Source organism: Struthio camelus, chromosome Z, assembly GCF_040807025.1.
Source record: "Struthio camelus isolate bStrCam1 chromosome Z, bStrCam1.hap1, whole genome shotgun sequence".
In the NCBI taxonomy this organism is placed as follows: domain Eukaryota; kingdom Metazoa; phylum Chordata; class Aves; order Struthioniformes; family Struthionidae; genus Struthio; species Struthio camelus.
In genome coordinates, this window is record NC_090982.1 from 22,373,496 (window position 1) to 22,388,580 (window position 15,085).

Sequence of the window (15,085 nt, forward strand, 5' to 3'; positions counted from 1 at the left end):
TACTTTTTCCCAGTATTCACCAGTCACTTCTAAAGGACCCTCACTGGTTTTGTCCTCCTTTCCTAGATTTCTAAGGAAATGAATGTTGTCTTTTTAACACAGAGACGATACTCTGTTCAGAATGGTACTCTTGTTACTTACCAGAAATCTATTTGCTAACTTGAAAAATATACATCTATGTAAACAGGTGATACCACAGTAACACTTAGTAGCTAGATATCAAAATAAATTATATTGTAGTATTAGCTATGTATTCACTTTGTAGAGAAATCAGATTCTTACCCAGTTATCTTTTTTCAGTGGCAAAAAGTAGTAGTAATGGCAGAAATCAAGTATCAATGTATAGGAACTAAGAATCTGAGTGTAGAAACATAGCTGTAGAAACAGCCAATGATTGTCTTCACCAACACAATTATTAATCCTGCAGGGAAACAAAGTATATATAAAGACAGAAATATCAAGTCTTTTTAACATTGCAGTTAACAATAGAAAGTGACAAGTGAAGATTACTGCCACCTGTGTATAAGAGAAGCTATGATAATTGCTGCAATATGCAAGAGCTACTGACTAACCATTCTTAACAGAAGTGAGGGTCTCTCTGTTAAAGACGGCAGTTACTGTGAAGAAAGGTTTGCCCACACTGTTACTTGAAGCACAGGCTCCATTACTGAAATGACTGTTTTTTTTAAAAGAGGAGATGGTTTCCCTATGTTGATATAGCAAAGATAAATTTTATGTGATATGTTACAATTTTAAGTAATACTCAAATAAGAAGACTATAAAAAAAACTTTGAAAAATTCCACAGTAAGGTACACCATTTTATTGCCACTCAATTGCTTTTACCTACGGAGAGCTATGCACAATCCAGAAATCCAAAAAGCAAATGAACAGTTTGAAATGAATGCAATCACAGAGCACCGCAATAACAAATACGCATGACTTAAGAAGGAATGTAAGACACTGGAAGACAGAGAAGAGGCACCTCTACTAAAAAAGTTCATTTTCTTCAGACACCCACACAAAGGAGCAAAAGAATAGCAAGGATTCTGTAAATACTAACCGGGAGATTCAAAATCTTTGAAAACTAGGTCTAGACTGCTTCACAAAACTTGCATGGATAAAATCAAGTTGGTCAGGGGTGCAATTTCACGCAAGCATGATACCTCTAGTACAAGCACTGGCACAGACATTAATACCAAGCTAAGCCATAATGACAAAAGCGTTATACTGACACCGTTTTCTAAACTGGAAATTTTCTAAACTGGACAAAAAGGGTAATTTGAAAAATGGCTAAATCAATGTAGGAGGATCTGAACCTCACTTCTGTCCCCTGCAGATCATCATTGCTGCGTTGCTGGAAACGACCCCTCAGATCACTGGCAGAAATGCTCATCTTCATTTTAAACATCAATCAATCAGCTTGACTTCGTTCAATAGATTGCCTTAGCTAGAGTAGTTCGTTTTGACCCCTTCTTAGCTAGAGTAGTTAGGAAACACTCACACGACCAATTTCACTAGGAAAGTGTGAAGACAATGACAAGTGGAGTACAGTGTGAGGCAGTAACGTTTTCTACTTAGCACAGCCATTTGTGTATCTTTCAGTAAATTAAAAATCAAAACTATCCAAAAAGTAGAACTATTTTGGTTATTAGAAAAAAGACTTTCCCTGGTATGTTGAAATTCCAATCTTTTATTTCAACCCAAGAAATATAAATATATCCTATGTTTTATTTCCCACAAAGAATAACTTTTTCAGCATGAGAATTTAAACTGCATCAAAAACGTACAAATGAATTATGCTGATGTCAGCTCTAAGAATATAAGTTGCAATTATTTAATCAAAATATGTGAATGCTCCAAAACTATGAGACATCAGCTATAACAATTTGACAATAACTTAAGGAAACACAATAACACTTCTTACTGTCAACTACACTTCTTAACCTAAGAATGTCCCAGAGCTGTTCTTACCCTGCTCTAAATGCCTAAACAATTAAGCACTACTGGAAAAGAAAGGTGATAAATGAGCAATAGTCAAGATCATGAACTTCGAAATGAAAAAGAAAGACTCTGATTCACTAAAATGAGAACAGATTGTTAGAAAAAATGGCATGGTCTTACCATGGGCAGTGGTGATCCATCCTCCTGACACAATGTCCACAACGGCTACAATGGTGGGAGCGCTTTGGTCTCATCATGTTGCATTTGTTACATAATTCCCAAAATTCTCGTTCTAGGGGAAGAGGTAAAAACAGATTAGAGAGATTTAAACACAATACAGCAAGCTCATGATAAATGCACATGCTAGTGATTCCAAGAGAAAAAAAATTCTTACTGTGATCAATGCATAGGGTCACAACTAAAGAGCTTATAAGAAACTTTTTCTCCCTCACTGTCACCTTAATTAAACCAGATGATACTACTTTAGCACTTATTTTACCATTTGTGCCGATTTCCTTTACTAAAATTCTCTTTTCACATATTTCCTGAGGGTCATTGTTACAGCATAAAAGCTATCACTCAAACAAGGTATAAACAAGGAAAAGCATAATTTTTCATCCTAACTCTTCTGCGTTCTATTTCTTTGTTACATATCTATTGTGAAAAAAACATACCTGCTAGGCAGAATCATGGTACTAGTTCCCTACCATTCCAAACCCTTCTGAAGAAAAACTGCTACTCATGCTTGTCAAAACAACCTAACTAAAATAAAACATACAACGAACCCTTCTGAAGTATCTTCCCTCTCAAAGCATCTCAAGATATGCATCTCCAAACACACAGTTTTATAGATAAGGCAACCAAGGAACACATAGATACAAGTTAAGCTTGTAATTAAAATTATACACTAGTTTTGAATGCCCAGTGTGAGATTCCCTAAGCTGATCTCCAGAGATACTGCATAGGAATAGTCACAAGTACTGCAGCTGAAACTAACATGAGCTTCTACCGTTCATTTTACCCATTATTGGTCCCCCTAAATTAGAGGAAGCCTTTGAAAATGAGAAGTCTCATGACGTTCAAAAAGTACTTCATCTTTATAGAGGAAAAAAATCATAACAATATCGTAATACTTTAACTCACAAAAATATGCATCTTCTGTCTTTAAAGAAAGTAGGTGCATGCTTGAGAATATTACAATGCTTTGACTGGTTGGTTCCATCTAATCAGAGTTTCTTTTAATGCAGAGACATTTCTTAAATCCCAAGGAGAAAAGTAAAATTAAGCTTAGTTTTTCAGTAGAGCACTCTGAAATCTTGTATGGTAAAACAATTGTCACTGCGTAAAGAAAACAGAGTTAAATTTAGCATTTCTGGGCCACCTGCTGGCAGCTCTCGTACTTCTTGCAGTAAAATAACATTTTGATGCTCGAAGTAAAGCAGCCCAATATCTGAGATCATTAAACTAGTAAGAATGCCAGATGGAAACTGACTTACAATCTGTTCCCATGAATCCAATGTCACAAAGGTGTCACTCATATCATAGGGTAGCCACCAGGAGACTTCAGAAACACCCCAACCTCATTATCAAATATGATTTATACTATGAAAAAACATCTCTTGCTACCGACCTATAGAAGAGACCCTGAAGAGAACTGAAGTGCTACTTTAAAAGGGACAAAACCCCTTATACAGCACAAATCAAATCATAATATCATTATCATAATCAAGACTAAGTGTCCTGTTTTCAGAAGTATCTACAAAGATGTCATGAAACAAGTGAAGCATGAATATCAAAGTTTGGAGAGCGATTCAACAAGCAAACCTTAGGGCATGAAAATAAGTCGTTTGTACTGATCCTGGTTGCAGCAATTCTAGTTGTATTGATCCTATTTTGCAGTGAAAAGAACAAGGAATTCAGCCATGAACTTGTCTGTAATTTTATTAAGTGTCTTCATTCACTGTATTAGTTAGCAGATTCCATGTTGTTATTCCTGTAGCAGTACCTTTGAGTGAAGAACTCGAGCCCAAGCCACTTTTCCTTTTATCAGATCAAAGGCTTAGTTATCAGGAGCGGAACACTGACATGAGACTTTCTAAGGTCTTTCTTCAGATCTGAATCCCAGGGAGAAACGTCCCTTCCTGCTGTATAGTTTCTGCGTATCGTAACACCAGGGCTCAGGCCAAAGAGTTAGTGTTTCCAAACAAATCCATCCTAGACTCTCACTAAGAGAGAGCAGTGTTACTTCTGGCCTCCATCATGTTGCAGGAGGAGAGTGAAACATACACTTCTCACTACATTTGAAACATCTTCTATATTCAAAAAGCATTTTCTGTTTATGTGACAAAGCTCACGCTGTTTAATAACCCTATTACACTCTGAACTGCCACGTAAAAGCTTGATGCACTAGAAAAATACCTTAATATCATAAAACAAGTATTTCATTACAATACTGGCATTCTCCATGGAGAATCAGCAGTGTTCCAAATCGTCTATTTCAGGTGCCCTGGATACCATACAGGAATTGTGGGATAAACCAGTGCCGCATCTATTTGGTTAACAAACCATACAAAAATAATTCACTGCAATAAAATGTCCCACACATGTAGGTAAAATCCAGCATCACAGTACCTTACCCTACTGCTTTTAATATCTCATAAACGTGCTTGGGAAAAAGCTATAGAATTATAATGACTGAGTATCTCTAAAAGTTTATTTAGCAAATTAAAAGTATATGCCGTATGTCTGAAAGCCTAGAACCCAAAACAACTCTTCCTAGTGTAGTGAAAATTACCTAGCATAATATTCTGCTTAACAAAAATTCTGATGAAATATAAGAAGTTCAAAAAGAAGTTTTATTAGGTCTACAACATAAAAATACTAGCAATTTGTGGGTTAGAAACAAAGAATTAAAATGACCTTTTTCATTTTATTAATACTACATAGGCTTCAGCATAGACTGCTCATGTTTTCAACTAAATCTCCTAAGATCAGATTGAATCCCAGTTGTTCTGAGGGCATAAAAGTGATTTTTATTCTAAAATTTAAAAGAACCTAAACTCTGTTGCTATTGTTATTTACAATCTAGGAGTTAATAAAATTAAGGTAAGAAAACAAATGCAGCAGCCTATCCTAGACTATTAAAAGAAATATCTTTCACCTGTAAGTGGTATCTTTGGGTTTTCAGGTAGTTTTCCTGGATCAGCTACCGAGGCTCTTAGTAATGAAGCTATACAAAACAACGAGCAAAAGTAATAACCTGAAAAAATATATAACATTGGTTACAAGCAGGTAGAAAAAAAGCAGGAATAATAATACACCACACCTAAATTACCTCAAGCATGTTAAAACTGCAAAGGAGAAGGTAAGTGTAAAAAAAAGAATATAAAATAACATACCAAAAATTTCATCTCATTATATAGTCAACAGAATTTTAGATTTGCTAGTAAATAAATGTACTTATTAATATAAATAATAAACTCTCTCTACAAATAAAATGTTAAGCAAAGTGTTAGAAGAATAATCATTTAAGTGTTTAATACCCAAAAAAGCTTACAAAAAAATTCCATTTCATTACCTTTGTGCGAACAGATTATGGCAGTCTTTACTTACACAAAGTGTAGATAACTACTTTTTCAAGACCCCTACCTACTTTAATAGATGTTAAAGTGATAGTCCATATAAGTGGATTCTTTAGTTTTAAAATGACTGAAAAGGAAAAAATTCCATCAAAAATGCACTGTATTGATATATTGAAATCTACATTATTCATCAATTTTTACATTCATTGGATGAACCCGCCCCAATTGGGCTTACAGAGCAACCTACAAGATCCCACAGTTTTGGAACTGCTGTAAACTTAAATTTTTAACCAGCATAACTTCACAGATCCATCAAGCTCATAAATTGGCTCTGTGCCACTCACTAGTGCTTCACAGAGCGTATGGAACGTGTTCTTCCAGACACACTTGGCCAGCTGGTTTCATAAACATAAGAATAGCGACACTGGACTTGTATCTTCAGCGACACTGAACATGTATCTCCCTTTAATCTATTACTTGATCTCTCAGTGGCTAGTCACAGATACTCAGCAGAATAAACTGAAAAGCTGGCAAGCGTAAAAGTGTTCATTTACCTTGCTTTCCAGCTATTAGCAACAGGCGTATTTCCCTAACTTCCTTCATTAACCCCAAAAGATTTGTCATTATTAGCTAATTTTGGGCCTATCCTCTAATTCATCCTCCATGAATGCTGGATGTGTAGAAGCAGGAAGACGTGGGATCCAAAGTTCTATTTCAACCACTGATGTGAGAAGCACGTACAAGTCTGCAAGCTTCTGCCTATTTATCACAAAAATTTGCTATAATAGTAAAGATAGCTCAGCCTCATCCTAGCAAAGATTCAAAGTCATACTGAATCGTCCATATCCTGATTACTAATTTTTGATTTCAGGAATCTCTTAGTAACATACTAAAAAAACCAAACAACTGTAGCATGCAGGAATGCTAGCCTCCATATTAGAAAAACAACAGTTACATCAAATTTTAGGATAAGTAGTTCAAAATAACCACAAGCTTTCTCATAGCTTGCCAACCCATCAATGTAATGTTCTTCATCTTGCTTTCACATGAACAGTGCAAAAACATCAAGGTGTTTCAGAAGAAAAATTAAAATTCTGAGTTGGATACAGCACATTTTCATGCTTTATTTAACATAGCCTTTTTTTCCCTGACCCAAAATAAAACATCCCCACCTATGAAACATCATGAACAAAGCAATTACATAATTAGTTACACAGTTGTTATGACATTTATCCTGACAGAACTGGTTATACCAAAAAAAAGAAAAAAAAAAACCCACCTAAACAGATCTAAATGCTGCTCAAACCACAGCACGTTAATTTTCAGGAAGCTATATATTAATGATACTGTAGAAAAACATCCATGGTTGGAACCTGCCAAATATAAGTAATGTTTTCTCTGTTTTGGTCTCCACTAGAAAAGAATTTTATTTTCAGAGGTGTCCAGATTATCTACTTTCCACTGAATCAAAAAAGCAGGTGTTCCAGCATTGAGCTGGAAATTACTCAGCCTTCTCATTCAATTCCAGATACATTTTTGATTCCAAATCATTCTATACCTCAAAGCCTTTTATTGAAAGGGCAATCACAAGGGTCTACCTTCACAGTAAGTTGGCTCCAAATATAATTCAAGCATTTTCCCCAGTATAACTCATAACAGCTGACCCATGAAGGGATATATGATGAAACTAACATCAATCATCAGTATTACCACCTTCAGTTTCTGACAAGCACTAAGGATTGAGGGCCTGAAATTCTGTCAACTTTTCCTAACTGTACTAGTTAATCTAGCATATGAGTTCTAGTTAAAGGTCTTCCTAGTCTCATTAACTCTTTCCCCTTGTTTCCACATAAGCAAGTTTTACCGTAATACCTTTGAAAGAAAGTTTCTCAAGTTGCCAGAACACAAAAATAGAGGATGTATCCCAGTGCTCTTAAAGCCACACAACTTCATTTTCTCCTTTATATTCTGATCTTCCTAACATATGTTAACTATTGCCTAAAGACATTACCTCCACCTGTAGAAAAAAATAACTGAGTTAAATAGACTTACACAAAATTGCCACAGCTGAAATATGTCCCTCTTCATAATGAGGAAAAAGGATGACTTTGGGAATGAAGACTGTGTTGTACAGCCAGACAAAGATAATGAGGCCCATGCAGAACCAACCCTGAGGGTCAACCACAAAGTGAATTCGTAGACCCATTGAACACAAACGGATGACAATTTTTCACACCTTGGAAGAAAAGATGGTTCTAGAGAGGTAAAAAAACAAAAAAAAAAAACCAAAAGTGAAACTAGTATCATGCAACCCACAAGTTTCCATATACATTCAACAGAAAAAAAACTGTCAGCTTATGATTTAAGGAACTAAATGAAAACTTATAAATATTTCACTAACACAGTTAGTGCACAAGGACGAGTACTATCTTATCATCTCATTAACTAGCTACACCTCACTAAAAAACAACATTTATCATGAAGATGCAAGTAAAACAAGTGCCTAGAAAAGTCATAAGAAAAGGAAGCAATTAGTTTCAGCCAGGTGGCAGCAGAAAAGGATATACACATTCTCCTCCCACCTGTTGTATTCTCCCAGTATATTCTGGAAGATTAACTTTTAAAAGCTGACAAAATTTTCACAAGCTTCTTGGGAATGCATTGTCTTTCATCATTGCTCAAAAATTTTCTTTCATGCCCGTTTGTAGCAATCCTGTAGAGAAAGAGACCACACTTCCTTACATCTTTCTCATAAATCATTAAAAGGAATCTTATGACAGCATGTTTTCCCACTATTTTTCATACTTAAAATATTGAGATTTCTATTCTGATAGGCTTAGCATGCTGTGCTTTATATTTTAGACTGAAGAAATCCCAAGTCCCATGTTAAAAACTTCAGAACACACACAAAAACCTTTAACTACTCTCCTAATCAACAGGCAGTCCATTCAACATTAGTTTCCTTACTTTCTGTGCTTCAGGAAACGTGCATTTCAGACAGCTTTCCTCTCATTCCTATAAATTTCCAATGTTTTTGCATTGAAATTTCATCTTGTCAGACACCACCTCTTTGTCGAAAGGTTTTGTTTACTTGCTTGTTTCATATGTGTCTATCCTTGTTGGCATTAACAATTCCTCTGCTTAATATTATCCACAAGCTTCATTTATTCCTTGTTTTCCTCTTTTTCCAGATCATTAATCAAAATCAGACCCACACAAACTGATATTTTCCCACCCTTCTCCTATGCAGTCTATCATAACCTGTTGTTTACTGTCTTCCAGCCTAACCGTATTTGTATTCAAATATAGCAGAGTATTATATACTTTTTAAAAAAAAATACATCAAGTTTTATAACATTTGTATTATAAATTCATGCTGCATAATGAATACAGTTACTGTGTCCTCAGAATCTTTTATCAATTTATGATAATCATAAAAAAGATTAAGTACTGTATTTACTAATCTTTTATACCAATGAGCAAGGCCTAAAAAACTGAAGGCCCCCTTGACCTTCTGCCAGGGGGTGTCTGCTGCTTGCCAGGGGCTTGGGTTCGGGGCATCCTGGAAAGACTGATAAAGCTTGTTTGACCAGCAGGATATTCCCCCAGCTGCGCTTCCACATGGGCACCAATGATAAGGCCAGGGAATACCTGTGGTGTGTCAAGCATAACTACATGATTCTGGGGCTGAGGGCCACGGGCCCAGCTTGCATCTCCTCAATCCTGTCAGTCAGGGGAGAAGGGCTTGACGATGACAGAACAGATGCTGCGGTTCAACAACTGTTTGTAGAGCTGGTATCAACAATAGGGCTTTTAAAACACAGGACCCTCTCTGAGGATTGAGGACTGCTAGGGAGTTGACTGGATCTATCTGACCAAGCAGGGTAACAGCATCTTTGCCAAAAGGCCAGTGAACTTTCTACGGAAAGCTTTAAACTAGGAGTGACAGATTAGGGAAGTGGTGATCCAAAAATCAACTGAGGAAGTGGTGGACACGGTTGGTAAGCAATGAGTGAAGGGCGACGTGGACAACAGAGACCTCGTAATCAACAAAACAGGGCTGTGGGCGAGCCACCTCCAGCATATGGACACAGATAAAGAAGTGCTGAGAGCACAGCATTATGGAGGAAGCTCACAAACTTCTTCTGGGAAACTGCACAACTGAGTGTCCATCTGAGGTGCTTGTACACTAATGAATGCAGCATGGGGAACAAACAGGGGTAATTAGAGGTCTGTGTACCATTGCAGGGATATAATCTATTAGGATAACAGGGATATGATGGAATAGCTCACATGACTGGAGTGCTGCAACGGATGGATACAGGCTGGGATGGTGAGGACAGGGAGCTGCCATTTATGCCAGAGAGCAGTGGGAATGCACGGAACTCTGCCTTGGGAGACATGACGAACTAGTTGAGAGCTTACAGGTCAGGATTTGTGAGAAGACCAGCGTGGGTGATGTTGCGATGGGTGTTTGTTATAGACTATCTGATCAGGAAGAATAAGCAGATGAAGCTTTCCTCAGACAACTGAAAGAAGCCTCAGGTTCACACAACCTGAGGGCAACCTCACGGGCAACTTTAACCGCACACGTGCTGGAAGAGAAACACAGCAGCGCACAAGCAGTTCAGGATCAAATTGATGATTACTTCCTGATGCAACCAATCAAGAAGCCAAAAAAGAGAGATGCTCCACTGGACCTCATAAACAACAAAGAACTGGTTAAGGATGTGAAGGTTGGGGGCACCTTTGGCTACAGGGACCATGAAACACTGAGGTTCAGGATCATGAGTGGAGAGAACAAGGCAAATAGCAGGATCACAACCCCGGACTTCAGTAGATCAGATTTTGGCCTGCTTAAGGACCTGCTTGGAAGGTCCATGACAGACCGTCCTGGAGAGAAGAGGGATGCAGGAGAGTGGGTTGATTTTCAAGAGTCACTTTCTCCAAGCTCAAGCATGGTCCATCTCAATGAACAGAAAATGAAGGAAACGCAGGGGAGAGGGCTGCAGGAATGACCAAGAAGCTAACTAAACTCAAACACAAAAAGGAAGCACATCAGACGTGGAAGCAGGACAGGTGACCCAGGAGGGATACAGACACCAACTGAGTGCATGGGGATGGGATTAGGAAAGCCAAAGCCCACCTGGAGCTGAATCTGGCCAAGGACATGAAGGTCAACAGGAAGGGCTTCTACAAATACAGCAAGAGCTAAAGGAAGACTAGGGAAAATGGGGGTCTGCTGCTGAATGGGGCAGGGGAAATGGTGACAAAGGATATGCAAAAAGCCAAACTATTCAATGTCTTTTTTACCTCGGTCTGTATGGGTAAGATGAACCTTCAGCATTCCAAGGCCCCTAAGACTAGTGAGAAAATCTGGAGCATGGAAGACTTACCCTTGGTGGAAGAGAATCAGGTTAGGGAATATTTAAACAAACCCAACATAAACAAGTCCATGGGACCTGATAAAATTCACTCACACATGCCAAGGGGGCTTATCAATGACATTGCAAGGCCACTCTCAATAATCTTTGAAAGGTCATGGCAAACGGGGGAAGTTCCTGAGGACTGAAGAAGGCTAATGTCGCTCCTATCTTCAAGGAGGGCAAGAAGGAGGATCCGGAGAACTACAGGCTGGACCTCGATCTCTGGGAACCCTTTCTAAACATATGAAGAACAAGAAGGTGATGCGGAGAAGTCAACATGGAGTTAAGAAGGGGAAATCTTGAAGGGGAAACCAACCTGATAGCCTCCTACGATGAGATGACTGCCTCAGAAGATGGGATCGGTAGATGCTGTTTAACCTGATCATCCTCCTTGTCTATCTTGAGCAAGATTTTCGACACAATAACATTCTCATAAACAAACTGATTAAGCATGGGCTATGTAACTGGACAAACTCAAAAGGTTGTGATCAGCACCGTGAGGCTCAGCTGGAGGGCTGTGTACCTCGGAGGTTGATACTGGGTCCAACAGTGCTAACATTTCATGAATGACCTTGACAATGGGACAGAGTGCACCCTGAACAAGTTTGAAAGTGGTATAAAACTAGTGGTTGACACTCTGGTGGATGTGCTGCCTTTCAGAGGGACCTTGACAGGCTTGAGAAACGTGCAGAAGGAACTTCATGGAGCTAACAAAAGAAAGTGCAAAGTGCTGCACCTGTACAGAAATAACCCCATACACCAGGACAGCCTGGGGGCCAGCTGGCAGAAAGCAGGTTGGCAGAAAAGCCACTGGGGGTCCTGGTGAACAATAACTTGAGCACACGCCAGCAACATGTCATTGTGGCAAAGAAGTCCAACAGCTTCCTAGGCTCCATGAGGGAAAGTGTCACCAGCAGGTCGAGGTAGGTGATTCTTCCCCTGTACTCAGCACTGACGACACACATCTGGAGTGCTGGGCTCCCGAGTACAAGAGACACATGGACATACCAGAGCAAGTCTAGCAAAAGAGCCACAAAGATATTAAGGGGTTGGAGCATGGGCAATACAAGGAGAGGCTGAAAGAATGGAGACCTGTTATCGTCGAGAAAAGATAGCTCAGGGGGATCTTACCCAAGTGTATAAAGATCTGATGGGCAGAGAGTAAAGAAGATGGAGCCAGACTCTTTTCAGTTGTGCCCAGTGACACAATGAAAGGCAGTGGACACAAACTGTAATGTAGGAAATTTGTCTAAACACAAGAAAAAAAACCACTTTTTTCATGTGAGGGTGGTCAAACACTGGAATAGGTTGACCAGAAAGGCTGAAGGACTTCCATCTATGCAGACATTCAAAACCCAGCTGTACAAAGACCTAAGCTCCTGCTGACCCTGCTTCGAGCAGGGGAGTTAGAGTAGACAAGCTCTAGGGGTCCCTATTTCTCTCAGTTTTAACAGTATTAATTCATACCCATTTTCACCGTCTATTTTCCTGTCCTTATCTTTTCAAATATGATTGAGCTGGAATTAATTCGCAATACATGAATACATAATCATTCCAGCCAAACGCTCTCCTTCCACTCATTTACGCATGCATACAGAGATACCTACATGTGCTCATTTGTATTTTTTGGTCTGTAGTGCTTATACATCCACTTGAACTTGGGCATCAGATACAATTCTCTCTCAGACTGCCAAATCTTGTTAATGTTTCTAGAGTATACCCAGTATTAGCAGCCTTGATCTCCTCCTGACACTTAACTGTTGTTTTTACACTGGAAAAAGCAAGACGAGCATTTCTCTTCCACATTCACCTATTGAGGACATGCACTTCAGCAATCAGAAACACTCAGACAACACATGCTACAAACATGTACACTCTAATAATATTTGCACTCCCATTATGAATATCTACACAGAAGTGAAAAGTTAACAAATTCCAATAAATTTATAATAGAGAATGGCTCTAATTTTTTCATCTCTGGTCTTTTAGCAAACCAAACAACTAGGGGGAGAAGAGGCTATTTGAGCTTTTTTATCTTGATGTCTTTTTCTCCAACTGCTTTAATCTTTATAGTTGCACCACTATGCAGAACAGTAAAGACAACTAATGACTTCAAAAAATGCCGGGCAGACGTATGTTTTGGGCTTTCAGCATGATAGCCAAGGATGGATCTTACTATCACTTACATCACAAAATTAATTCTTGCTACTCCCAGTCACATATACTTTTCTGCATTTCACACGTCACCTTATCTCTCTTTTTCTACCTTTGATCTAACTTTGACTACTAATTAACTCACTTTTCGAAAACACCTTAAAATCACTCATGGGGTTTATCAAGAACAATTCTTTGTACAAGAAGTATCTTTCTTCTGAGCCTATAGATGAAAGAGCTTTTGCCCACAAAAGTATTGCCTAGTCAGTGCAATATTTAAGACCTTTTGTTCAGAAGCCCCTTTGCCCTTCAAGTACAGCTGTTTTTGTAATGCGTCTCTTAAAACAGACTTGGGAAGTCACATGAGATAACATTTACTTGTTTCTCCTTGTCAGCCCAGGTAATGTGCTAAATTTCGGCAAACAATTTTTTTGGCTATTGGCAAAAACACAAAGGCCAACAAAACCACAGGTAGCCTAAAACATGGCGGGCCACTAGGAAAACCATTTGTTTTCCTTCTTAGCAGAAGAGACTTTGGAGCACATCCTCAGAGGAGGAAATAACAGCTCAGTAAGTGTAACAGTGAAACGTAACAACCGAAATAGTTGTTTCTGAGCGGCGTATTCAGTATAATGTGTGAGCAGTAACTACTAAGAGGTATCCTGGAGTCAACAACAGGAATTCCTGGAACTAATGGAAATATATCCCAAACCCCTGCAAGTCGGCTTGTGCCTGCATGTGATTATTTACTTTAATAATTAAAAAAAAAAAAAGTATCTTTGTTATCTACAAACTGCATAATAACTATTATAACGACTTCATTATATTTTTCTTTACACTTCTGCCAGCAATACTGCATAAACAATATTAATGTGCTGATCTCCTCCACCAAAGTGGAGTTTTTCTCCCTTGGTTTATGTACCATAGATCAATTAATATGTAGGGAAAAAAAGCTAACAAAAAAACTCCACGTACATATTTAGAAAATGAAAGATCCCAATTTAACTCTTAGATTTAAGGTATATTTGTAGGCTTCTGTTTTTAAACATACTTTTAAAAAATTATTTTTTAAAAAATATTTTAAAAAAAATATGCCCAAAGGAAAAAAAAACTGACCTCAAACAATTCTGTTGGAAAGTTCTTATGACACACTACTTCTGAGGAAAATAACAGCAATATAGGTAGGAAAAAAGTTTATGGGCATATTTACAACAACTCAAGCTGCAAAATACCAACTAATTTAAGGGATTTACATCAGTATGCACTTAGTATTGATGTATATAACATCTAACAATTTTCTAGCCAAATAATTAAGGATAGACTAATCCCAGTGCTTTATATCTTTTTCATCTCAGACCAGAATTTATAACAATTTCTTCTAAATCAATATCTCAAATACAAAACATCTGAAAGTAAAGAGTGGTTGTGGATGTGAAAAGCATTGTTATCTGTCAATAAGCTACTCAGTTCTTCTTACCGGATCAAAAATTATTCTTGCATTTGCATATGACACCTTTTCTAAGCAATGCATGGACACAGAGCATGTTTTTCTAACCCTTTTCTCTCTGCCCAATTCAATAAGCAATATCACATACTCAGTATTTTTTCATTACAATTACCTTCAGTACAACTTCTGATGTGATGTCCACTGAATAATGAGACCACAGAACAAATCCGGCAGGCAAAAAGTTACTTCCAAGAGAACAGAAGCTCTGCACTAACTGGAAATATTAACATAAAATAAAGATTATTTTAATAGATTTGTCTGACCATAAACTTGCAAAAGGCATACAGTTTTAACATCAAGACTGTCCAAAAACATGTTTAGAAAACTTTTATAAATAAACCCAGTTCAAAGCACTACCCAATTTCTCATCTTGCAAAGTATAACACCAAACTGATAACAACTTACTCCTTGCACTGTTATGGCTGACATACAGCTGATACATGATCGATAGCTACAGCTAGAAACTAAGATCCTG

General features: G+C 37.9%; 1 protein-coding gene across 5 annotated transcripts in view; it reads right to left on the minus strand.

Moving 5' to 3' along the window:
• Positions 1-15,085, minus strand: part of ZDHHC21 (zinc finger DHHC-type palmitoyltransferase 21) — a 43,756-nt gene that overhangs the window by 26,965 nt on the left and 1,706 nt on the right. For 4 of the 5 annotated variants that reach the window (XR_011137842.1, XM_068927978.1, XM_009678827.2 and 1 more), the window contains exons 2-7: positions 14,723-14,824; positions 8,106-8,236; positions 7,576-7,778; positions 5,103-5,201; positions 2,123-2,234; positions 283-421 (exon numbers count right to left, since the gene is read on the minus strand). Coding sequence is in view for 4 of the 5 variants with exons in the window: in XM_068927978.1 (XP_068784079.1) it covers positions 283-421; positions 2,123-2,234; positions 5,103-5,201; positions 7,576-7,729 (504 nt within the window). In the remaining variant the exon portion in view is untranslated. The remainder of the gene's footprint in view (positions 1-282; positions 422-2,122; positions 2,235-5,102; positions 5,202-7,575; positions 7,779-8,105; positions 8,237-14,722; positions 14,825-15,085) is intronic. The other variant, XM_068927979.1, reaches the window with a different exon arrangement.